The 27,213-nt window shown below is 34.3% G+C and overlaps 1 protein-coding gene across 2 annotated transcripts in view; it reads right to left on the bottom strand.

The window, feature by feature from the left end:
* Positions 1-27,213, bottom strand: part of MAD1L1 (mitotic arrest deficient 1 like 1) — an 872,812-nt gene that overhangs the window by 354,015 nt on the left and 491,584 nt on the right. For both annotated transcript variants that reach the window (XM_052000199.1, XM_052000207.1), the window contains exons 14-15: positions 26,139-26,227; positions 7,305-7,395 (exon numbers count right to left, since the gene is read on the bottom strand). In XM_052000199.1, coding sequence (XP_051856159.1) covers positions 7,305-7,395; positions 26,139-26,227 — 180 coding nt within the window. The remainder of the gene's footprint in view (positions 1-7,304; positions 7,396-26,138; positions 26,228-27,213) is intronic.

Here is a 27,213-nt window from a genome sequence, read left to right as displayed (position 1 = left end):
TCCTTTCTCTGAGACTTTAAAAGTCATGTCCCCCAAAAGCAAGTTGCACACTCAGTATGACTGCTTTGCCTGGCTGTATTTGTTTTGAGTCTGTGTGTTATTTCATGTAAATAAATAACAAATCTCTGTTATTCTTAATAGCTGTCTTGCCATGGTTACTACTATATTCTCCCAAAGCTATTCCATACTGTACTTGGGATGCTTTTATTTTCGCAGCAGTTTAACCTTATTGAGTTCCCTTCTAATTCATTTTTAATATTTCTCCTGGATCTTACATGTAGAATTTTCTATTGAGGTATAATCTTTTTGTCACAAATACCTAAAAAGGCTTTCAGTTTGTTAAGTATCCTCCCTCCTCTAATTCAGGATTATACTCAACTTTGCTGGATAAGCTATTTTTGGTCACAACCTCAACTCTTTTGCTAATTATTGTATCAAATCTTTTTTTTGATTATAACTTTCAGGTAACCCAACAGTTATCATATGGTCTCTCCTTGATCTGTTCTCCAAATCAGTTTTTTTCTGATGTTTCATATTTTTTCATTCTTTTGATTTTGTAATTTCTTGGTGTCTTAAAATGTCATTCACTTCTTCCTGCACAATTCTAGTTTGCAAGGAATCATATTCTTCCTTAAGTTCCAGAATCTTTTTTCAATCTGTTGACTCTCTCTTATCTTCTCTTCCCCCACCCATACTCCCACCCCCCGGCCCCAATTTTGTCTCAATCACTATTATTTGGTTTTGGAAATTCTTTTGAAATTCTTCCAAGATTTCTTTTTTGGGCTTGTGATCATTTGATGTTTCTCTTTGGGTTAAGAGTGGCTTTTAAAAATTTTAACTTTACTATCTTCCTCTGAAGATGAATCTGGATCTTCTCTATCCCCACAATAATTATGATAAGGTTCTTTCTCATTTCTAGTTTTAGTTTAGTTTAGTTTTATTTTTAGCTGCTTTATTATTGTAATCAGGTTCTAGTCCTGAGGTGTGGGTAAGGCCCCAGGTCTGAGCCTTCTTGCTGTTATTTTTTAAAATGGGGAGAGGGGCCTGCAATGTCGGTCCCTCCATGGCTAGGCCCCCTCAGTCACACTGTCCCACAAAAGAAATTTCCTTTGTTTCCCGTCACTGCTCCTGTGGCTCTCCTCTCTTGCTCTGGTACCAAAACCAGGGATTCTACTCTCCTGCAAGTGCCCACAGGCAGCAGGGTCCTCACCCCTCTGCTACCACTTGCACAGGGCAAGTGTGAGTTCCTTCTAACCTGCAGCCCCAGGCTGAGACCTTATGATCAGCACAATTGAACTTGAGGTCCAAGACAGCAGAGTATCCTTCAATCAACACTGACATTTGGAGGCCAAATCAAAGCAAAATTTAAGGAGAACTTTATGAGGATTTTATAAAGGAGTGGATCAAAGACTTTCCAGGCCACAAAATGGGAGGATCTCTACATGTGTATCTCCCGGATTTTGTACTTTAAGTACTTTCTCTAGGGACTATGTACATGCAAGGGAAAAGTGTAGCATACATTTTAATAGAGGTTTTTTGTGACAACAGCTTTCATTCATTTATCAAATTCTCCTCTTTCTATTCTGCCTAACTATGAGGCCCTGACTTTAATTTATTTATTTTATTTAAATGGTATTTTATTTTTCCAAATACATGCAAAGATAGTTTTCAACATTTACCTTTGCAAAACCTTGTGTTCCAAATTTTTCTCCCTCCACAAAACAGCAGTCTAATATGTTAAATATGTACAATTCTTCTAAACCTATTTCCATCTGTCATGCTACACCAAAAAAAAAAAAAAAAAATCAAATCAAATGGAAAATAATACGAGAAAGGAAGGGAAAAAAAATAAGCAAACAAACAACATCGAAAAAGGTGAAAATACTATGCTCTGATCCACATTGTCTCCATAGTTCTCTCTGGATGCAGATGATTCTTTTTATCACAAGTCTATTGGAATTGCTTTGAATCACACCTCATTGTTGAAAAGAATCAAGTTCCTCACAGCTGATCATCACATAATCTTGTTATTGCTAAATACATTGTTCTCTTGCTTCTGCTCACTTCATTTAGCATAAGTTCTAAGTCTTTCTAGACTTTTTGAAATCAGCCTGCTCAGTATATCTTATAAAGCAATAATGTTCCATTACATTCATATACCAAAACTTATTCAGTTATTTCCCAACTGATGGGCATTCACTCAATTTTCAGTTTCTTGAGGCCCTGATTTTTAAAAATAGAATTTAATTGATATCCTTTGTTATCACATTGCCTAAATTTCTATCTGTATCCTTCCCCTCATGGAGCCATTACATATATTAAATTCATTTTTTTAAGGGAAAAAAAAAGAGGAAGAAGAGAACAAATGAGCAGGACTGATCAACACATCAAAAAACTTGACAATGTTCCAAACGTGTAAACCTCCTACCTCTGTAAAGGAGTATGTAAACTTGTAAACCTCCCACTTTTATAAAGGAGATACTTTGTTATCTCTTTTGGAAGCTAGATGCATTGATTTTTATCCAGTCAAAATGGGGAAAAAGGCATGTTTAAATGTCTCTAGTCAATCAGCTTTAAAATGATATGTAAGCTGTAAACTTATTTTGTATTTAATTTATACTTTAATATATTTAACATGTACTAGTCATCCTGTCATCTAGGGAAGGGGGTGAGAGGAAGGAGGGGAAAAATTGGAACAAAAGGTTTGGCACTTGTCAATGCTGTAAAATTACCCATGCATATATAATTTGTAAATAAAAAGCTATAATAAAAGAAAAAAAAAGAAAAAGAAAAGAAAAGGCATTGGTTAAGGCAAAAAACAAATAATATGTAAGCTATACTCTCTAACAATTTTTAACAAATCAAAAGTGGAAAAATATTTGCTACCTCAAGTTGCTTTGTAAGGATGCAAATTTTAACTTCAATTAGTTAATTTTTAAAAAGATTAATATGGAGACCAATGATAGTGTATTTAAAGAATGTTTCTTCCCTTTTTTTTGCTTCAAAATGAATAAAGTCTTTGGAAATTTAATGGAAAATACTGCCATATTGAAAAATTAGTTACATTTCTTTTATTAAAACAGAGACCAATGATAGCATAAGTTTTATTTAAAGAATGTTTCTTCCTTTTGTTTCAGAATGAATAAATTTCTGTAGGAACCTAATGGAAACCACTGCCATACTGAATCACAAGAGTGAAAATTTTTCACTCCCATTCACCTTTGCTAAGAGAAATACAAACATGAGATTGCCTTCCATTTCGGAAAATTTGGAGTTCTTCATAATGCAATCTGAGAATTATATTATTCATCACTTGTTACACAGGTAGAAATAGCTTTATCTTTAAGCTCCTATCAAGTTCCTAAGGCTTCTCTAGAACATATCCCAGGGAAGGAGTGATTAGATAATTATCTTAAAAGGTATGATCCTTTGTTATGAACTCATGACAAACTATTCTGTTTGGATACACTGCAAGCCAAAATATGACTAACTCATCATCAAGTCTATAGACTCCTGGAATACCTCTAGGGTCTGTCCTCCTTCTTTGTGCTTCATACAGAAAAGACACCATCCCTTTATATACAACTCTGATAATGGTCAAATAAATATACAGGTGCTAGGACATCCTCTCTCTTTTCCCTTAAGAATAATGTAGATGGCAGCATTGGGTTACAGAAAGATAGAAACAGAAAAGACATTAAAGGTCATCCAATTCAACTCCTAATTACATAGGAATCTTCTCAAGTAACCTTAGCTCCAATCATGGTAAGGCTCACCATAGTTTCTCACTTTTTTGAATATTTAATTATTTGATCTTTTAAACTTCTATTTTTTAAAACTTAATAAACATGAATATTTTGATATTAAAAAACAGGACTAGGACTACATATGAAAATATGAATTTCCATTATAGTTTAACATGTATATTAAATTTCACATTACAGTAAAAATATAGTCTTGCTTTTCTGCCTCCTTTGGAATTTCCTTCTGCTCTCTTTTGTGTATTATTTTAATGTTTCATTGATGGTCTTTTCTTTTTCTTTCATTCTTTTTTCTGCATCTCTATCATTACAAACCTACTCTCCCTCACATACTACTCCCCCACAAAATAAAAATCCTCCCTTGTGAAAAAAAAATGAAAATATATAGTTTACAAAATAAATTCAAATGGGGTGGGGACAGATATTAATTTTTGCTGAAGGCATTCTATAAACATAAAAATCTTTCCCCACTCTGCCACTTTTCTTTTTCCTTATTTCAGGCTGAAATGCATACTTTTTTTGCTTCCTTTTTTTTTCTTTTCTTGTGCCTCAGGACTTTCAGTAATATCCACAGGCACAATTTAGTTTGATCATAAGACAAGAGAAAAATAAAATTGCCGCTCCTTGCTCTGATTTCCCATGGGAATGACTTACATTCTCCCCAATTAGCTGACAGGAACTGAGTCTCAGAGAGCCTCAACTACTAACTGTGAGAGGCAGGAATGGAATTCAGGTTTCTGAGCTCCAAATCCAGATTTCCTCTGTGTCTAGCACAGTTCTATAAGCAAGTACCTATTTAACAAATTAAAAAAAAATTTCCCCAAGTTTGGACTTTTTAAAAATTAAACTCCTGAAGTAGAACCACATTTCCAATTTTCTTTTTAAGGGGGTTACGGAAACAAAGCCAGTGTGTACAGAGGTGGAAATCAAATCCAGGTCTGACTACTTTGTCATGTTTTCTCTAAATACTATTGACATTAAAATAAAACTATTTATAAAAGAAGATTGTTTTTATGTAACACTTCACATTTATAAAGTATAAAGTACTTTTATAACCATGATTTCATTTGATCCCCAGAAAAATCTCATAGCCTAGCTACTAACATATTTGTTTATTTACTAATGAAGATGATGATAATTAACATTTATATACTACCTGGTTATTCACAAATTAGATACTGTATCTTATTTTACTAACCTTGATAATCTTCTAAAGGAAGAAAACCCAACTTTTATTATATTCATTTTACATTTGAAGAAACTGAAGTTTAAGTAGATTACTGATTTATCAAAGGTCTCAACAGGCAGTCACTGGGACCATCAGGTGCTGAACTCAGATGACTTCATGTCTACTAAAGCCCACTTATAGCATGCTGATTCTCTAAGACATTACTTTATAATTGGGCTTATGTCTACTTTTTATATAAATACAGTTTAATGGATGAAATGGATACCCAACTGTAACGAAACTCAACAGACATTCATTTAAGTACCTACTGCTAGAACAAAGGACAGACAACAAGTATCTACTATAATCCTAGCTTTGGAGATATAAAGACAAAAACAAAATGGTCTCTTACTCTCAAGTAACTCAAATTCTACTGGGGAGAAAAATGAGGGTCGGGGGTGTTTGACACAAACATAGAAGAGTACAATATATGGTGGGATTTGGAAGGGACAAAGAGAACCAAGCAAAGTACTCCAGGAATATTTGGGAAGGAAAATGTACTTATTTAGGAGTATGTCTTCAATATATTGTGCATTTGATTAGGGAATATGCACCCTGAAACAATAATGTCTATATTTCATGTATTCTAAATAAGATCCAGGGCACTGAATCACAGGACTGAGAAGCAGAAGGCAGAAACAGGGAAGATGACTTGTTCATATTAAGCATCTAAATTCATATCCTCTGATTCCAAATTTTTTTTTACCCCCACACTCCACCTCATGCCCAAGTCCAGGGTGCTGCATATCATCAGGACTAACTCTGTCCTTGTCACTAGCAACCTTGATTCACTTTAATAATTATTCAAACTATGGTTTTTCAGGTTCCTTCTTTAGTTGCGCTTAAACACTGATTTGGAACCATGACAAGCTAGGAATCTCTCCAAATGAATTAAGTATGGCAACATGTGAAAGTTAGACCTTATATTAAGGTTTAAATAGTTTATAATTAAACAGAAGAACTCATTCTACTCTTAAATAGCAATGATAAATTCTGAAATTTTAATATTGTTTCAAATGTCAATTCACCTGGTTTATAGGAAGATTCAACATTTTACATCATTGGGACTATTCAATCCATAACAAAGGAATTCCCAACACCAAAGAAATAATTTATCCTCCATAGATGAAACAAGATGAATACTAAAACAAAAACAGAAGATTCTTGAGAGAGTCCTGGCATGAAAAGAACTCAGAAGGACATCCATCTTGAATTTGTGGATGGGGAATATATTTAGCAGGGCTGATACTCATGGAGGGTCTTTTCAAAGTGATAAATAGAACTGAATGCTATGTCGGTGTGGTCCTCTCTTTAATATCCCTGTAGGAAAGAATCAAAGGCTACCACACAATTATTTCAGTTGGGATTTGACTACTGTCCCCCAGATGGATATTAAACAGTTACCATTTGGAAATGGTATGTACTAGAGGCCAGCAAATCTACTCGCCAAACCCCAAGCTTTTTATGACTGCAGCCCAATTAAAAGAGAGCAGGATGACAGGCCCTTGTGCTAAATATGGCACAGCTGACGCATTCAGCAGCTCTCGGCCTCCTGCTTTATCAAAGTTGTCACTTTTCCCATCTCTAAGAATTGGTAATAAAAAAGAGATTTGATTTGCCTCTAATAGGTGTCAAGATAAAAATCAATGGCCTGTCTGAAATCTGGGTAATTTCAAACCTGCAGGATTTCTGCCATGAAGTAATTCATGCAAAAGGGAAAATGAAAAAGAAAGAAAAATGAAAACAATGTGAATAGCTAGTGATCCTGAGTTCTCCATTTTGAACAGTGGCAACAGGAGTGTTTGATTAAAAACAAATCAAAAACCATGCACAAAATATTCACCTAATTAATTTTTACCCAGGGTTTTCTATTATAAAAGGAGCTTCCAGGTATACAGTGTCACTGGTCATAGAGCAACGTCTTTAGCCATTAGCAAGAGGGAGATAAGAAAAGAAAAATCCCTTAAATGAAGGGAGAGAAGATTGTTGCGTCCACAGGGTAAGTTTGTTTTAGAGATGGAGAAGCATTTTCCTGCTTGGCTCCCACTCAGGGAAAGTACCAGCAAATTACCCCTCATACATAATTAAACTAATGGTCACATGACACACCAGACTATAATAGAAGTTCACAGTTCAAGAGATATTTGAAGAAAGGCCTCTGTGGAAAGTAAAATAAGCTTAAATATAGCCTATGAAATAGATCTCAGGACCGTGAATATTTAAAGATGGGAAAAAAACAGAAAGGAGCACTAAGTAGGAAAGAGTGCTAACACAAGATCAAATTTCAAGCCTGATTAGGACTGTGAACTTCTCACCTGAAGAGTCAATTTCTCAAGCTGCATCTCAAGATTTTTTTTCTCTTCTTCTAATTGACTTCTTTCCATCACCAGCTCCTCAACCTTTAATCTGGGGGTGAAATAATAGTGGACATAAAATTAGACAAGTAAAGTACTGGGAAAGTTCAAATGAATGAATAAATTAAAAAACCATTTATTAAACACTTATCATGTTCCAAATACTATGCTAAGCAGTAGAAATACTAATAGAAAAATATAACAGCTTATATTCTAATATCACACCACACACATACACATACACACATACACATACACACACACACACACACACACACACACACACACAACACATCCTTCTAAATCCCAATCACAGTGCAATATTCCCAATCTTCCAAAGGAGCACAAAAGAACTTTCTCTAGGATTTAAAGACAAAGAATAGTTAAGTGAATAATTAGCAACTGCAATTTTGTTAAAAAAAAAAAAAATGGATTTACAACGTTTTACATATAAAAGATTGAAGTGATGGCTGGTGTTGGAAAGAGGATATCTAAGGATAATAGTAGGATAAAGTAGGATATCTAAGTTGACTAGTATCATAAAATAAAATTTTAATTTATTTATAAAATTTTTTAATACTTAGAAGAATCATAGAAATACATGAAACTGCTTTTTTTTTTTTTTTTGGAAACTATATGCTAGGTGATGATTATGGAAATATGTGAAAGAACGTCATGTTTTTGTCATATAGTGGATTACTTCCTGTCAAGGGGTGGAGGTAGGAGAAAGGGAGAGGAAAAAATTTGAAACACATAGTTTTGCAAGAGTGAATGTTTTAGGATAGTTTATCTCTCAGACTTGTGGAGAAGAAATAAATTTGTGACCAAAGATGAACTAGAGACCATTACTGATCACAAAATAGAAAGTTTTGATTATATCAAATTAAAAAGTCTTTGTACAAACAAAACTAATGCAAACAAGATTAGAAGGGAAGCAACAAACTGGGAAAACATCTTCACAGTTAAAGGTTCTGATAAAGGCCTCATTTCCAAAATATATAGAGGACTCAAATTTATAAGAAATCAATCCATTGTCCAACTGATAAATGGTCAAAGGATATGAACAGACAATTTTCAGATGATGAAATTGAAACTATTACCACTCATATGAAAGAGTGTTCCAAATCACTATTGATCAGAGAAATGCAAATTAAGACAACTCTGAGATACCACTACACACCTGTCAGATTGGCTAAGATGACAGGAAAAAATAATGATGAATGTTGGAGGGGATGCGGGAAAACTGGGACACTGATGCATTGTTGGTGGAGTTGTGAATGAATCCAACCATTCTGGAGAGCAATCTGGAATTATGCCCAAAAAGTTATCAAACTGTGCATACCCTTTGATCCAGCAGTGTTACTTCTGGGCTTATATCCCAAAGAAATACTAAAGAAGGGAAAGGGACCTGTTTGTGCCAAAATGTTTGTAGCAGCTCTCTTTGTAGTGGCTAGAAACTGGAAAATGAATGGATGCCCATCAATTGGAGAATGGCTGGGTAAATTGTGGCATATGAATGTTATGGAATATTATTGTTCTGTAAGAAATGACCAGCAGGATGAATACAGAGAGGACTGGCGAGACTTACATGAACTGATGCTGAGTGAAATGAGCAGAACCAGGAGATCATTATACACTTCGACAACGATATTGTATGAGGATGTATTCTGATGGAAGTGGATTTCTTTGACAAAGAGACCTAACTGAGTTTCAATGGATAAATGATGGACAGAAGCAGCTACATCCAAAGAAAAAACACTGGGAAACGAATGTGAACTATTTGCATTTTTGTTTTTCTTCCCGGGTTATTTTTACCTTCTGGATCCAATTCTCCCTGTGCAACAAGAGAATTGTTCGGTTCTGCAAACATATATTGTATCTAGGATATACTGCAACATATCTAACATATATAGGACTGCTTGCCATCTAGGGGAGGGGATGGAGGGAGGGAGGGGAAAAATCGGAACAGAAGCGAGTGCAAGGGATAATGTTGTAAAAAAAATTACCCTGGCATGGATTCTGTCAATATAAAGTTATTATAAAATAAAATAAAATATATATTTTTTAAAAAAGAGTGAATGTTAAAAATTATCTAAGCATATGTTTTGGAAAAAAAAGTTTTAATTAAAAAATTAAAATAAAATAAAAAGAAGATACATTGCTTCCCCTTAAAGAAAAAAAGAAAGAAAAAAAGAAAAAAAGAAAGAAACAAAGAAAAGAAACTATATGCTAGGAAAAGAAAATGTTTGGTGTATAGGAGAGGGAAACCAGATAGCAAAGGGTTGGAAAACCATCTCTATAAAGATCTGCTTATGTTTAAGGCAAAATGTATAGATTAAAGAAAAACATTAAAACAATTTTCATTCACACACAAGTTTATCATGAAGAAAAGCAGATAGATTTGCTTAGCTCTAAATCTGCTGTAAATGTCAATTAGAATAAGTAGGCTTAAGTATAGTTTTTGTTTTTCTATCACATTTCCAAATTTACTACTTCTGAATAGAAACTGAACAATCCATCCTTTGTAACGTTACATAAATTATTTAAAAAAAAAACAGTTCAACAAAACTAACCAACATATCATCTATGTCCAACTTTATATACAATAGTGCACATTAATTCCTCATTTTTGTAATGGAAGAAGAAAATGTTATTTTCTCAAGTCTTTTTTGGGTCTAAGAATAGTTATTTAAAATAGTTTTTAAAAAATTCAATTATTTATTTTTTTAACTTATAATTATTGTAAATATCATAAAAAGTAAACTTTGGTCCTGAATATGCTTTAGTTCACTTCAATTCCAATCACATATGTCTTTCTCCAAATTGATCAGGATACAATAATATTCCATTAAATTTGTGTAACACAGTTTATCTATCCCCAACCAATGAGGTTCTGCTTTCTTCCCTAGTTATTTGATACTACCAAAAAATATATATATATATACTGTAGTGAATATATTTTGGTGTGTATAAGACTTATCACTCCATCTTTGACTTCTTTGAGTTATATGTATAGTAGCAGACTCTCTCAGGGAGGAACTAGATATTTGAGTGACTTTATTAGCATAATTTTATAATTTTTCAGATCAGTTGGATCAATTCACAAATCTCACAAAATAAGCATTCTAGTCTTTGTTATTTTTGCTAGTTTCCTGGTATGAAGTATAACCTTACAGCTGTTTTTATTTGTATTTCTCTTAGTAGGGATAACATTTTTTGATACGCTATTATTAATTCTTTTGAAAACTATTTTGTTCATACTATATTCTTTTACCATATTCACTGAAGAATGCCTTGGTGTTATACATTTGTATTAGTTATTTATATGTTTTAGGCAATTGTTGATGTCTGTTATCAATGATGTTTGATGCAAAATATGAATTTCCTAACAATGTTTATAAAAAAACACTTTTCAATTTTATGTAATTAAAACTACTTTATGAAGCAGCTAAGCAACATATTTGATAGAGCACAGAGAAGTCAGAAACCCCCAAATTCAAATCCAATTTCAAAAACATAGTAACTAGCCATATGACCCTAGGAAACTCACTTAAATCTGTCTGCCTTAGTTTATTCACACAAAAAATAAGGATAATTAATAATGTCTACCCCCTGGGTTTTTATGAAGATAAAATGAGATAATTTTTAGAAAGTATTTTACAAACTTTAAAGTACAATGTAAATATTATTATTGATGATGTTACTGTCATATAATTACATTATCTATACTTGAGTTGGCTAAAAAAAAATCTGTCCTCTAGACACAGTTGTAAAAAATAACTGATTTCATTCTCATCTAATAGTTTTTAATAACATCATCTTTTATATTTAGGTTACATATTCAGTTTAAGCCTATTTTATTTTATTCTGTGTAGATGAGTATCCTAAATCTAATTTTCCTTAAATGATTTCCAGGGATTGTATGTGTGTTTAAAATTATGAACATCATTAATAAATAATTCATTTGTTTGTAGGATTTTAAGCCCTAAAATATGGTCATTTGTTATGACGGTATCATGAACAACTGAAAAAAATGTATATTCCTTTTTACTCCCAATCAGTATTCTCCAGAAGTCTTATCACAGCAAACCTTTTAAAAATTGCAATAGTTTCTTTAATGTCTGTTTACTTTATGATTATATTAATCTGGGTCAGACAAGAGTAAATTGAGATCCATTACTAGTATAATTTTTATTTCCTCATAACTCATTTAACTTTTTCTTCAAGATTTTGGATGCTACACCGCTTGTTGTATATATGTTAAATATTGATATTAATTCAATGCTAAGTTTTTAGCATAATGTAGTTTTCTAATTATCTCTTTTAATCTAATTTGCTTTTACTTTGAAATCATGATTACTACCTTTCTGTTCTCTTCAGCTGAAGTATAGTAGATTCTGCTCCAGAACGTTATGTGTGTTACAATGTATGTATCTTTCTGTTTCAAGTGTTGGACTATTTCCTTCCATCCTAATTGTTGCGGTCATCTTTTAAGAACTCATGACACATGAGCCCTTTGATCTCAGAGGCAAGATGAATGAGGCAGGAAGCTCATAGAGTGTGAAAAGAACTCCAGTTTATTATGTCATACAGCCTTGTTGATATACATTTTTGCAAGTGTAATCAGTGCGTGAATAGTAGATAGTCCCCAGTCACCATTCAGAGAAGCAGCTTGTGGGTTTTGCTTATGCATGGTATCTACCAATGGGAAGAGAGCCAATCCCCCTCACAGGGGAGAGGCCTTGTCAAGGGATCCCTGCTCATAAGCAACTAGCTATGATCTTCAGCTTACTCATTCTCATGATCACAAATCATTGCTCTTTACTTCAACAAGAGCGTTTCTGCAATGTGGCAGAAAACTTATTGTGCACCAAAGGTCAAAGTGGCCTCTGTACTCCCTCTCGATAGGTCCCATAACTCTTATATTTATCCCTCTCTTCTTTATGCTATCCCCCTTCCTCAAAGTGTTTGCTTCTAAATACCAATATCCTTTAGTAAAATGAAATTTTGTACCTAACTCTGTTTGTATGTATATTTTGCCATCCTTGAACCAGTAAAGATGAGAATAAAGTTCAAGCATTGTCCTCCATATTTTCCCCTTCGTTATATAAATTCTTCCTTGCCTGTCTCATTTATGTGAGAAGATTTACTCCACTGCTCTCTTCCCCCAGTATATCTCTTTATCTTATTCTTTTCATTCTTCTCTGTAGATCATCCCAACATAGTAAACACACTACTGCCCTCAAAAAGTCTCTTTCTAATTATCCTGCTAATGAAAAAGTTCATCTTCCCATGTGAAATGTAAATAGTTTGTCCTTGTTAAGTCTCTTACTATTTCTTATTCATATTTATCTTTATTTGCTTCTCAAGTCTTGTGTTGAATGCCAAATTGTCCATTCAGCTCTACCTTTTCATCAGGAATGCTTAAATGCCTCAGTATCTACTCCCCCCCTCCACCACACCCCTCCAAAGAACTATACTCAATTTTGCTGGGTAGAATATTCTTGGTTATAATCTAAGCTCCTTTGCCCTTCTGAATAAATTATTCAAAATTCTTTACTTCTTTAAAGTAGTAGCTCCCAAATCTTGTGTGATCCTGACTCTATGGTATTTGAATGCTGTCTTTCTGACTGCTGGCAATATTTTTTCCCCCTTGATCAGGGAGCTCTGAATTTTGGCAATAGTATACTCACAAGTTTTCATTTTGGGATTTCTTTCAGGAGGGGAATTCTTTCAGTTTCTACATGCCCAATCATTCTAAGATATCAAGACAATTTTCCTTTATAAGTTCTGGAAATATGATGTCTAGATTTTTTTGAAAAAATAATGGATTTTGGATAATCCACTAACTTTTAAATTATCTATTCTCATTTTACTTTGTGTCAGTTCATGCAAGGCTTCTCAATTTTCTCCAAATTCCTCGTATTCATTCTTCTTCATTCCAAGAGCAATTTTTTTTTTAAAAAAAACAAGTTTTCCTTTCTTTTTTTTTGACCATTTATCACTTTAGTGATATATGGGATGTGTGCATGTATGGGTGAGTATACATGTGTGTATGAAAACCTCATGTCTATAGTTTGGTTTTAAATAACAAATTCTGTTTTGTTATTTTTACTGTAAATAAATCCTGTAGATATCACAAACTAAAATTAACTTAGAAGTTTTTTTATAGGTTATGCAAGGTCTTTAATGGAAGAGGGAACTAAAGAGAAAAAGGAAACCCAAATAAAATAAATAGCTGTTAGATAAATTTATCATCAATCAAGTGCATTATAAATATTTTGAAAGAAAATGGACAAATTGGGGAGGGGAGGAATTAATTTTAAAAGCTCTGTTCAACTGCCTGAGATTTAAAGTAATTCAAAGAATAACCATAGGAAGTCTTAAGCTACATGAGGAAAATGTTAATACAAACACAAATCTACAAATTTAAAATGGGTGAAAAGAATGGATTCCTCAATCCACTTAAGTAATACTTGTCAATAAATCTGAAAGGAATCATTCTAGGACAGTGAAGGAATAAAAAGAAAGAAAGGGTTAGAATTAGGGCACCATGATAGCTGGTTTGGATATTATCAAAAAGGTTCTATGGTTTTTCCTTCTCTGTTGGTAGCAATACACATGAAAAGCACAGATGTGTTGGGGTACTTGATTAATCACTACTTCAGGATTCTCTGACATCTCAAGAATGTTGCCACTTGTGCCTATTGTTTGGCCTGGCTTCCTCCTGGTTATGCTTTCCACAAGCTCTGAAAATCCACTGTACTTAACTGGGAATTGGATAGTGGGCCAACACCAATTATAACCAGCTACGGCACATTCCAATTACCTGGGAAGTCATCGTGTGAAGATATAATTAGGCAAACACTTCTGTCTTATTTGCTGAAATTAAGAGTGCTTTCAAGTAAAGTTCAGGTAGGACCCAATTTAACTTATGTAGTTGATAAGAACAAACCTTGGCTTACCTTTTTATTCAGCTCCATGTAAAGATCTCAAAAGATTAGCAATGTTAGTGAAAGAGATGTCAACAGCGTGGCTGCAAACTCTTCCATCAAATGTGAAATGCCTAGTACTCACTGGGAAACTCCCTGGGGCTCACATCCCTTGGGTCTATATCCTGAACAAGAAAGCAAAACCTTGACAGCTTCAGCTCCCTACGAGCCAAAGCGTTTGATGCTTGGCTCGCTTATGGCAACTTCGCATTGCTCTGTACCAGTAACCAAGGCCTTCAGCCCAACCCACAAGGGGCTGAAAACAGAATACTAGTCTTGGCATTTTTAAGGTTTACAGATTTTAAAAAACAAAACAAAAACAATCTGATATCTTTGCTTTGCCAAGCCTGATGTTTCATCTCTACTATGACAGGAAAAGAGAGAAATATTTTCCCTGAATAGTTTGTTTGTTTTAGTCTCTGATGCATGATGTGTATAGATGCCTAGAAAAACTTTTAGGGATCTTCTCTGAAAGATGTCTCAAACTTTGTTGTTCATTTACTTTGATTAAGAGAGGCTTAGTATATGTCATTTTGTTTCAAAAAAAAATCAATCAGATATAATTAGAAAGGTGATAATCCTGGTTATATTACTAACTAGAATGAAGGATGAATGATAACTAGTTATGTAACAACCTTTCTGGATCCTAGTTTCCTAATCGCTGAGGAAAATGGGCAAGATGATCACTGTTCCAATAATTAAAAAAAAAGGGATGGTAGTGGTGGTGAATTCTCTTTTTCAGAACAGGGATAAAAGCATTGAGATTTATTTATGTCATTGAAAGATTCATTGAATAGGAAGTTTGGATATACATTTAGTCTAGGGAGAAAAAAAGACAAACAGGTAGGATGAATTTTAGGAAAGTCCATGAAATCTAAGTTCCAAAAAAAAAATTAAAAAGAGAAAATATGAATTTCAACATATACATACATATAAGGTGAGAAGGGAAAGAAACGATGAAACAGGGAGAAAAGAGAAAAGGAAAAAGAAGAGAGAGTTATTACTAAGAGATTATTGGAGTATATGTAGTCTTGACCAAATCTTGGGAAAATAACCCAGATCATCTCTCAAGATCCTTGTCAAATTCACTATTGTTTGAACCTTATAAATTCTATATCAACAACAGAAAGGCTATATGTGATTTATTTATTATTCAAAAATTTTTATTTAGTACCTATTATATACAATGTACTTTGCTTATATATTTATTCATTTGTTTGTTCATTCACTCATTTACTTATCTTGCTCATTAGATTGTGAACTTTTTTTGATCAGGGATGATTTTTTAAAAATTAAAAAAATTTTTTTTGTGTGTGAGACAATTATGTTTAAGTGACTTGTCCAAGCTAGTGTCAAGTGTATGATGCTGGATTTGAACTCAGATCCTCCTGACTCTAAGGCTAATGCTCTATCCATTGTGCCACCTACTGCCCCATAATGTACTTTAATAAGAACCTTTTGCCCACCCCCATTCACTACTGCCAATATCCTACTAGTAGTTCCCACTGGCTACATCCTCATCCAGATGACAGCCTAGGACAGAGAGGTGATATGACTATTCTGGCACCAAGTGTTAGGGACCTGACTTTTTCGTGTCCTTTTGCTTGAGGAGTATGGTATAGTAATAAGTCATGGCACAAGCCTTGTCATCAAAGGTCTACTCTCTGAGCCGGGCTCTAACACATACAAGCCTTGTGGTCTCTGAGCTTTAGTTTCTTTGTGCTTTAGCAAACAATAAAATGCTGGATAAATAGCTATCATCATCTTATTATTGCTGTTTCTATAATTGTCTACTCTTGAATCATTCCTTTCACTTGGATGATGTCAATGTTCCCACCCATCTCTTCACTTTTCTCTACAGGGAACAATAAGGGCTGACCAGAAATAACAATGAAGAGCTAAAGGACTATCTTGTGACAGCAAATGGGATTATCACCAAGCCAGGTTTTGTTGGTCCACAAGCACTATCCATGAAGAAATAAACTTTTGGCCCATTAGAAGAAGCACTTCTCTCCTACTTCTCATCTTCAGCTAGTCATTCCTTTCTGATCATTGCTAAATGTAATGGGGGTTATGACATGATATTGGAGAATCAAGACTGGGTTAATGAAGGTTGTAATGAAAAAGAATTATCGTTTATATGGATAAGTCAATCCATTACTACTGTTGAAGACAGATAAGATGATTTTGAAACAGAATACATTTTTTTAAACAAAGGACTGAAAACTCAAAAATCTTGACAATATCCCTGAGAACAGTGTAGAGTATTTTCTACCTAGCCAGAAGTTAAAATGACCCAGAGAAAGTCCTGGATAGCAGGTTTAACATATAAAGATCCTTTCCTATTTCTTAAATAAGGCTCGTTCTTTTATTCCTTCACTGAGCCACATCAATTTGTCCTTCCTGGTTGGAAATTTGTCTTTTTATACTTGGGCTGTTTATTATCACACATTGGCAGAAGTGCAGGTGTTCCAAACAGGTGTGGCATCTGCAAAGCATGATGGGCCTCTAGAGCTAGAAGCATCTTTATCTCCCCTGGCAGGCATAAAGTCCTACTGTCCTTATCCCCTTTTCCCACCTCACCCAAATCTGGAAGAAAGATGGCATTGTGGGGGTACTCCTCAATAGGAAGGGAAAAGAGATCCATGAAAGGATCCAGATGGCAGCATAACTATGTTCTGAGCTGAACGGGGAGATTTCCAACAAGTGTGACTAATAGGCATTGGCAAGGAGATGCATTTTTTTTTTGAATTACTGTAACTCTAGCCATTCGCTAAATCCACAGACAACATTTAGGATTTACTGGAGTTGCTACTTGACAGGAGAAATGAAAGAGTTCAGATTTGTTCCAGTTGAGAAGGCCCTTCAGTTGCTGCCACTTAAGTTTTTAGTAAAGTTTTTTGCCTCTGAAAACTTATTTATCTGTTATAAAGAAATACTTTGACATTATCATTATGGTGTTTTAAAAGTCTCTAATTCCTATAGGTAGCAACAAAGCACAACGAATGAAGAGAGAAAATGGGATTGATCAGAAAAAGGGGGTATAGGGAATAAAAGGGCACATATAGATGGATGGGTCTCTCTTCTTTGTTTTCTGTCTTTGTTTTCCTCTCAGAATATGAATCCTGATTAGAGGGAATTAAAATGGATAGCTTAGATTTTTGTAGTGACTAGCATATGTTTGTATCCTGGTATGGTTTTAGAAATGAGCTTGAAACAGGAACATAAAATACAAAAGTTAAACAAAAAGCAAAAATAACATCCCCCCTAAAAAATAGTCTGATGTCTAAAGAGGCTTCCTAAAATATCTGATCCTTAATGGCAGATCAATCTTCAACTGAACCACGAAGATCAAAGGATATTTTGTACCACCTAATATATCTGGGATAGCCAATTCTACCTCATAATTGTGAAATGTGAGCTAACTGGAAGGGTTAGACTGAAATGTATCTATCATAGTTCCTGATAGAAACTGTGAAAAGAAAAGTCATACTGAATGCAATTGTAATACTCTAGAACAATGGCACGAACCATTTAGAAATGCATAATATAAAGAAAAGCTAAGGAAATTTGTATGAGAAGCCCATAGTTAAAATGATTCTACAATACTAATGTAACAAGATAAAACAGGATGGGAAAAGAGCAATGCATTTTTTCCTAGGGATTGATTAGCAACTAATCAACAATTCATATATGGCATTTTTAAACATTCAAATTCAAGGATGTGGAATTCTGAAGAATTCTTTCATCCCTTCATTTTCTGGGCCCAATTTTTCCAGACAAAACATTTTCAATAGTAGATAAGGAAATAATAGCAAGGTGGTCACATAACTCTTATCTCTAATTTACCACGTAAAAGAAAACTTATAAACTACATAAAGCCATTATACCATTGTTGTTTTATCTGAAGAATTTTAGATAGAAGTATTTCTTTTAGTTATTTGGGAATTTAAATGTATTTTTTCATGTTGAGAATGTATGATCTGGTCTAACAAATTATCTTAGCCCCTAAACTTCAAGATACTGACCAAAGCTATAGTGAGCATAGACTACTGTAGTCAGGTCAGAAGAAGGGATACAAGGAGATTCTCAAGGTTTCTTTGAATTGATTGTTAAACCTTGAAGCAATGGCATAGGACAATCTCAGCAAAGCACACCTCCCATCAAAGAAGGTAATGTACTCCATAAGCATAGCAGAATTTCACTAACTTGCAAAAGTAATTCAGCAATTTTCAAAAGAAATGAGAAGTGCACATTTAGAGACATCTCCACTCCAAATATTTAGTGGACCATTTGTGCCCAACCTGTGGTAGACCTTGAGGGCTTATATTGATTAATTAGCCATAGTCAATTATACTGTACCTTGACATGAATATAGTATTGTCATTTTGGTCTTTTTCAAACACAAAGGCCAACAACTAACCAACCACCAACCAACTATGCTCAGTCAATAAGAATTATCTAAGCATCTATACCAAGTGCCAGTGACTGTAATGATTGTAAGAAATACAAAGAAAGACAAAAGATCATCCCTAATCTTGAGAAGTTCACTCCTAATAGGGAGAATAATATGCAAATAATATATTCAACCAAGCTCTATACAGGATATATTGGAAATGATCATCACAGAGTAGAAATTCACATTAAGGAAGATCAAGAAAGGCTTCTGATAGAAAATGGAAATTTGGCTGGAACCTGAATGAAGTCATGAGGCAGAAACTAATAGAGTATATCAGGTATGGGGAGCAATTAGTGAAAATCCCTGGAATCTGGAGATAAGAGTACATTCTTCAAGGAATGGCTAGGAGGCCAGTGTCTGTTTTGAAGAATATATATAGAGGTCTGGAGCAGAGAGGGTAAGATGTAAAAGACTAGAAAAGCAGGAAGCCAAGTTGTGAACAGATGGATGTGATAAGGAGCCACAGGAGTTTACTGACTGGGAGTAAAGATGGTGTATATTGTTCCATAGGAAGATTAATTTTGACAACTGGGTGGAAGATAAACTGGAGGGCAGAGAGAATCTAGACAAGGAGATCAACTAGCAGGATAGGCGTATAGTCTGGGGCGATATGAGGGTCTGAACCAAAATGGTTGTGCTATCAGAAGAGAAAGGGGATATATATGGGAGATACTATAGAGGTAAAACTGATGGGCTTTGCCAACAGATTAAACACGAGAGAATGGGAAGATTGTGATAAGGAAAAATGAGAATCAAGGATGACACTGAAGCTTAGTTTAATTCAATTCAGAAAACATTAAAAAAGAATGCCATGCATGAAGCTTGGTTGCCTGGCAGGATGATGGCGTTCTCAACAGTAATAGAGAAGTTCATGAATGGGAAGTGTTTGACGTTTGAAAGTCAATGAGCTCTGTTTTATACATATTGAATTTGACATGACTATGGAATACACATTTTGAGTAGTTGAAGATGTGTGAAAAGAAGTCTGCAGAAAGGTTATTATCCCAATGAATAAGCTGATTTGAGAATTATCAGTATAGAGATAATAATTGAACCCATAGGAGCTGATGAAATCACCAAGTGAAAAAGTATATAGAGAGAAGAAAAAACTCCTTGAGGGACACTCACAGATAGACTCTTTGATCGAGGTGAAGATCCAGCAAAGGAAACCAAGGAAGATATTTACAGTGAGTAGAGGGAGAATGGGAAAAAAATGTTATTCAATTATTTCAGTCATATCTGACTTTGTGACTCCTTGCAAGTTTTCTTGGGAAAGATACTGGAGCGGTTTGCCATTTTCATCTCCAGGTCATTTTATAGATGAGGAAACTGATGCAAACAGGGTTAAGTCGTATGTCCTGGGTCACAAGCTAGTAAGTGAGAGCAAATCTGAATACAGTTCTTCTGATTCCAGTTCCAGCATTCTAATGACTGTTAGAATGTTACCTAGAGAGAAGACACTATCGAAAAATGGATGATCAACTGTCAAAGACTACAGAGAACTCAAAAAAAACCCCAGAGGATTAAAAAAGACTGGTTTTTTTTACATTTGACAAAAGATAACTGATAATGTTTAAGGAGAGATTTCAGTTGAATGATGAAGTAAAAGTGTAGAGAGTTAAAAGGAGAGTGATAGAAAAAGAACCTATAATAGAGAGTTTTAATAAGGCCTCTGATACACAAAAGAGGGAAGAGATATAGGACAATAACTAATAAGGATGGATAGATCAAGTGAGGATTTTTTTCCCAAGATAAGAGAAATATAGGCATGTTTGTAAGTAGCTAGGAGAAAAGGAGAGGGTAAGGATGCTGAAGTGGAATCTTTACTGGAGAAGAAAGGGTGGAATGGGATACTTGTGTACATGTAAAGGTTAGTTAGCCTTGGTAAGGAGAAGAGTCACCTCTTCATAAGAGAGAGGGATGAAATGAGAAGGTGGCAGAAGGCATCAAGGTGATGTGAGACAAGAAGAGGCAAGGTACCAGAGCAAGCTCTCAGAACAACCTCAATTTGGCTTGATTTTATGCTAACAGGGTGGGAGTGATGATAGGTGAGGAGACATGAAATGGGCTGCTGTGCTAAGTGAGAAAGTGAATTAATGAGGTGTAAAACAATCACCTTCCTATAGTGAGAGCCCAGAGATTACATAACATAAGTTTGTAATATATGCAGTAAGCTCAATTTTGTGATTTGCTCCAGTTTTATGAACTTCAGCTACAGAGAAGGGAGGAAATAATAAGAGGGTTCAAGAGAACAATGCTGAATTCTAAAGGCAAGATTCCATCTGGATTTTAGCAGGAATCAACTTAAGTTCCAATGAAACAGATTGAATAATTTCTATTTTCTGCCTAACCACAACTCATGTTAACACATTCAGCATTTTTCTTGTGCCCCCTTCTCTGACCAGCTGCCAAAGCGGAAATGCTGATATTGCCTAGAGATGACACACCAGCATTTTCTCAGCAAAACAAGTTAAACAAATGTTGACCTGAATTTCTATTAATTAAACATTAAGATTCTTCTTCCACAGCTGTGGCTTTGAGTCCTTTGAAAAAGTTTTAACAAAACTTTTAAATATACATATGTATATTTCTGAATCCAAATACATATGAATATACATTTCTATCTGTAATAGATGAGTATATTTAAGCATTAAAAAATTTGTTACTCTAAACAACTACTTGTTAAGAACTATTTGGCCTTACTGGGCTAATACTTGTTGAAGAATAAATCAAACTAAATTGTAATTATTTTGCTGGTAATCAGGTATTAATAATTGAAAAGAGAAGATCTGTATTTCTAACTTGGCTATGTTGCCCAAAGATTTGTCTAAGGGGAACTTATATGAAGGCTTTTTAAAAAGTCATGTAAAACTTCCACATAGAAAGAAGAGAAGGAAAACAAGGTTGGAATCTTGTTGAAATAAATCCATGACAGAAAATTTAAAAAGAAAAAGTCTTATTTTAAGTACCATTTGCAAAGCACAAGTACAATCTCTGTAACTGAAAGAGCTATATAAGAACAAGAGTTTGCATCATGCTGTTAAGGTCAAGTTAATGTATTTCATTACCATGTGCTAAATTTACCAGCATTTCTTCTTCAACCCTTTATCTGCTTAGGTAGGAAACAAGAGATTATTCAGTATTTAGAGAAGTTGATTTTAAGGCTTCTAATTCCATTGCAGTAAAAAGCTATAAGAGTATCCACAATAATTATAATAGCATTTTTAGTAATACTTTGTGAGGGGCTGAGAAAGGTCAGAGACATTTTGGACACAGAATGTAAAAGCTTTGATCCCCAAATCTGCCTCAGATGCTTCCTAACTGTATGACCACTGGCAAGTCTCTTAATCTCTTAGCTTCACACTCATGTAAAATAGAAACATATTCTTTCCCCACACCATCTCCTCCCCCCATTTTGTTTTGGTGTTTGTTTATGGGGGGGGGGGGGGGAGTGGAAATTGAGATAACATCTGTAGAGTACTTTAAATAGTATATAAACTATATGAAAACTATGCAAACTTAAAACACTATTATTGTTATTATTAACTTATTAGATCTACACAAGAACCTCCCAAGCAACAGATACTGAAAGCTCAGGTGATTAGCTGAGGTTTGCATAGCTAGCGAGTATCAGAGGCAGAATCTGAACTCTTGACTCTAAGTCTAATGTTTTATCCACTGCACTACCCAACAGCTTCTACAGAAAAGATAAGCCAAAGAAGAATGAAATTGATATTTGGTGAAGACTAGACTATATCCTTCTCTTCCACAAAAATAAAGCAGAAAATGAAGGAAATGTGAAAGGAACAATGAGTGGGATAGGTTTACTTTTGAGCGAGATGATGGTATAAAGGAAAAGGAAGAGAAGGAGGATAAAAAGTACAGCTCATTCAAATACTGAACTGTTTCTATATCAAGAAAGCTACTTCCTTTCTACCCTACATACAATATTCTCTTACTTGAACTGCTAGAGAATAGATGCCTCTCATCTATCTGTCCCTCTCTTTCTCCCTTTCATTTCAACATTTCAAGAAATTATTTCTAAGACCTTGGCTATTTCGAGGCAGTCAGGCCGGGGAGGAAAAAAGAACCTATGTTTTAGTTTCATCTTTAAAAATAATTTGATCTGTGACCTTAAACAAGTTACTTTGCTCCTGCAGGCCTCAGTTTTCTTATTTGTAAAATGAGATTGGACTAGGTAACATCTAATGCCCCTTTTAATCTCAAAATCTATGATTTAATAACGCAAAAAGCCATTCCCTAATTAATAAGCAAAGGTGATTAATAGCTCTCAAAAAATAACTATTAAAAATATTCTGAGAGACTGCCAATCATTAACAATGAGATAAATGAAAATGAAAACACCTTTGAGATTTCATCTCACATCTAGCAAATTGGCAAAAATGACAAAAGGTGAGACTAGTCACTATAAGGGGGCTCTAAAAAGAGAGCAGCACTAATGCTTTGTGAAAAGGTCCATCCATTACAGAAACCAATTTGGAATCATGCTAAAAAAGTGATTAATATATCCAAATACTACACCCTCAGAAATCCCACTGATAATTTTATAGATAAAAATACATACTATATTTATATATGTATATATATGTGTCTATATATACATATGTATGAATATTATATGCATATATATGTATGTGTATTGTGTATACACACACACACAATAAGGAAGTCAATAATAAGAAGGTCCTTGATGTCAGGTTAGGATGAGTGTATGAATTGTTGTAGAGGAAGCCAGCTTTCCCACATATATTCCAGCAATAACCTAAAGAAGGCACCAGATTGAATAAGAAACAAGAAATCCCAGGAGAAATATCATTAAGCAACTTTATCTAAAGTAGAACTGCACAAAAAACCATCCTGGGACAATGCTGGAAGCACAAGAAGTCAGGTTTCACCAGGAAAGCCAACAAGACCTCTGGTAAACAGGTCTAAAACAACACCCTGATTAGGGTGGACCCAGAGATGGACCTCAGATGGGGGTCAGAAAGTGAAATCTGACAGAAATGGCTTGATTAGGACGTCCCAAGGAGGGTGGAAGCTGGAGGCAGGACTTAGTCAAAGGAAGAAGCAATCATTCTCCTATGACTACAGATTATGAAAAGAGACTCTGAAACCTGCCAGCACAAATAAGCATAGATATATAAGTAGAGGTAGGAATGAATGGTAAGATGAAAGGAAATCAAGATAAGGCTCAAGGAGGATCTGACTATACCAATGAAGAGCAAATCAGGAGGCTGAGCTAGGATGTAGCACAAAGTAGCAAATCAAGAATTATGAAATTAGAAGGAAGAGACACTAAATAAAATAAGCCTTCAAGTAAAAATGAGGGGAAAAAAAACTTGGGTCACAAAATTTGAAAGAGTGCCTGGAAGCAACAATACAATAAATCTAAAAAAATGAAATAAGTGAAATGATAGCTCTGGAAGAAAGAACTGGAAGGAGAAAAAAGAAGTTTTTTTAAAAAGGTAAAAAAAAAAAAAAATCAATCATTTCACGAGACAATAAGAAATATTAGAACAAAAGAAAGGGAAGGGAAGTGAATGTAAAGTATCTGTTATACAAAACAATGTCTTAAAAACAGATGAAAGATAAACTAAGATTTGCTAAGGGGGGAAAAAAGGCCATTCATAGTTCTTGTGTTATTACTCATTTGTGCCCAACGTGTCCCATCTTTGTTTTTTTTGGCAAAAATACTAAAATGAGTGCCATTTCCTTCTCTAGTACATTTTACAGATGAGAAAACTGAGGCAAAACATTTTAAATGTGGTCCCTAGTGCCCTAGTGCCACACAGTTAGTACGAGTCTGAGGTAAGATTGAATTCACAAAGAAAGATGCATCATCTTGACTCCGTACCAGCACTATTTATTGTGCCAGCTAGCTCCCAACTTATTTTAAAAAAGCATAAATAAAAGCTGCCCAGATTTACTAGCATACAAGGGGCAAAGTGAAAGTAGAATAAATCTAATGGTGATCTCCTGAAATGAACCACAAAATAAAAATTCCCAGGAATATCACAGAACAAAATCTTAACTTCCAGTTAGAAGAGAAAAATAGTATAAACAACAAGAAAGGAAAGTACCAAGAAAAAACAGTGTCAAGATTACCCAAGAATTTATAGCAAAAACTTTAAAGGAAAGAAAACCTTGGAATATGATATTCCAAAAAATGGAGGCTTAATTACAAGAAAAAATTTCCCTGCAAGATGATATATAATTTTATAAGGAGAAAAACAGATCTTTAATGAAAGAATTCCAAGCACTCTTGCTAAAACAGATTTCCTGTTGAGCCCTTATGTGCACACAAACATGCAGTCTTGGAAAACAAAGAAATTCAGCTCCTTCTGCAATAGCTAATAGGCAGTAAATGCTGCTCAATGGAAATAAATACCAAGTAACGAATCTTGGACATGAAAAAAAGAGATGGAAACTTCTGTACAGAAAAAATACTTTGGCTATATTAACCAAGATATAAAAGATGCCTACAAGATATATAGTTTGAAATGTTTATTAGGTAAGACTCTAGGACATAAGAAGTTAAGATTGGATAAATCTTTCTGGGAAATCATCTTCATAGAGATAACTTAATCCATGGAAGTTGATAAGATCACTAAGTATGCTAGTAAAAAAAAAAAGAGAAAAGAGAAGAGAGATCGATATTTGTTAGACATGATCTAGAAGAATATCCAACAAAAGTGACTAAGAGGGAAAAATCATAAAGGTAAGAAGGGAACCATGAAATCTAGAAAAGAGATTATTCATGACAACAGAATAATCAGCAATGTCAAAGAAAGGAAACAAGCATTTATTAAATTGTGCTCCTCACAGCAATCCTGGGAGGTAAGTGCTATTATTATCCCCATTTTATAGTTTAGAAAATTGAGGCAAACAGAGGAGGAGTGACTTGGCCAGAGTTGCACAGCTAGTCAATGACTGAGGCCAGATTAGAATTTAGATCTTCCTGACTCCAAGTGCAAGGTTCTGTACATTACAGCAGGGACAGTTAGAGACTTGATCGAAAGGCAGGATTATAACGTATAGAGAGAGGTGGAATGATGATAGATGTTAATCAAATAAGGGAAAGGAAAAGAATTATGTAGGTTTTAAGTGTTAATGGTAAACTAAATTACATAAATAGAAGAGTAAAGCTAGGGGAAATAAGTGTTTGTGGAAAAACTGAAGGGTCTTAAGTTTAGGGATGAGGGTTTATAAGCACAAAGAAGGAGGGAGGAACAATTTTCCTAGAATGAAGCACATGTTAATGCTCAGGCACAATTAGTGTAGGAACATTTCCTCTAGTCCTCATGGGGACTTTCTGATACTCACCTGAGGGCATTCAACTCATCATTGGACACAAAGAAGCTCTGATCCACTGTACCAGTCTGAGACTTCAGGATTTTCAGCTCTATGTCCAGCTAAAAGAGAAAATACCAACGAAGGAAGATAAGTTAAGATGCTGCTGATTACTTTAGCCCACACTCTAGTTAAAAAGTGCCAAGTTCTGTAAGAGTTCTGGATAAATATCCTGAATTCTGAACTATGGAATCCTGAAGAAAAGATTTAACTCACCTTTCTTGGGATGAGCAAGAAATTACATGGCTATATATAGGAAAACAAAGATTCTAAAAACTAGGAGATCTCAAATCTGACATGACAAATCTGAGGTCTTCTCCTTCTTTAAAATGCCAGTGACAAAATTAATTCCTTTTTTTATGTAGCTACCAGGACTTACACTTTCATATGTAAACAACTCTTGGAAGATTAGGGAAGACTAAGGAAGACTAACTTTAGTATTCACATTACAACTAGACTGGAAGAAAAATTATGTCAATCTTATCATTTAATATAGTCACATTTTGAGTTAAGCAACTGTGTCATAAGAATGTCATAAAAATATGAGCTACTGTTTATTATTCTTCTCATATTGTACTCAATGGAAGTCAGACTAAGAAGGACTGAGAGTCACTACTCTACTGTTCTTTTATATTTGATATTTCATGTACAATTGGTTAGGTGGATAAGGGGGTAACTTTTAACTGAAAAGAAATTGTGAAATGTAAGCTTATTTCCTATAGTCTGACTAACAACATCATTGAGATAAATTAACAACAGGAAGTTCTTCGTCTTGTCCCCATGTAGCTTTGATTATTATATGAGGTCTCTATATTTTGAGAACTTTTCATTATAAGTAGTTTGGAGTTTATGAATATTTAGCATAACAACAAATAGAAAAACTGTTCTTGAATTTTAATGGTCAGTGTCATATCTGACAACATATCTAGGCAACTGTAGGGGAAAAGGTTTGTTTGTAATGATGCTCTAGTTCTGGTATGAATTATTTATTGAATTCTCAAAGAGATTTTGAGATTTGTATTTGTAAATATGGAGATATCTGATCTCT

This window comes from Antechinus flavipes, chromosome 1 (assembly GCF_016432865.1).
Source record: "Antechinus flavipes isolate AdamAnt ecotype Samford, QLD, Australia chromosome 1, AdamAnt_v2, whole genome shotgun sequence".
Taxonomy (NCBI): Eukaryota; Metazoa; Chordata; class Mammalia; order Dasyuromorphia; family Dasyuridae; genus Antechinus; species Antechinus flavipes.
The sequence above is the reverse complement of the archived record's forward strand: the minus strand, read 5'-3'. Positions and strand labels throughout refer to the sequence as shown.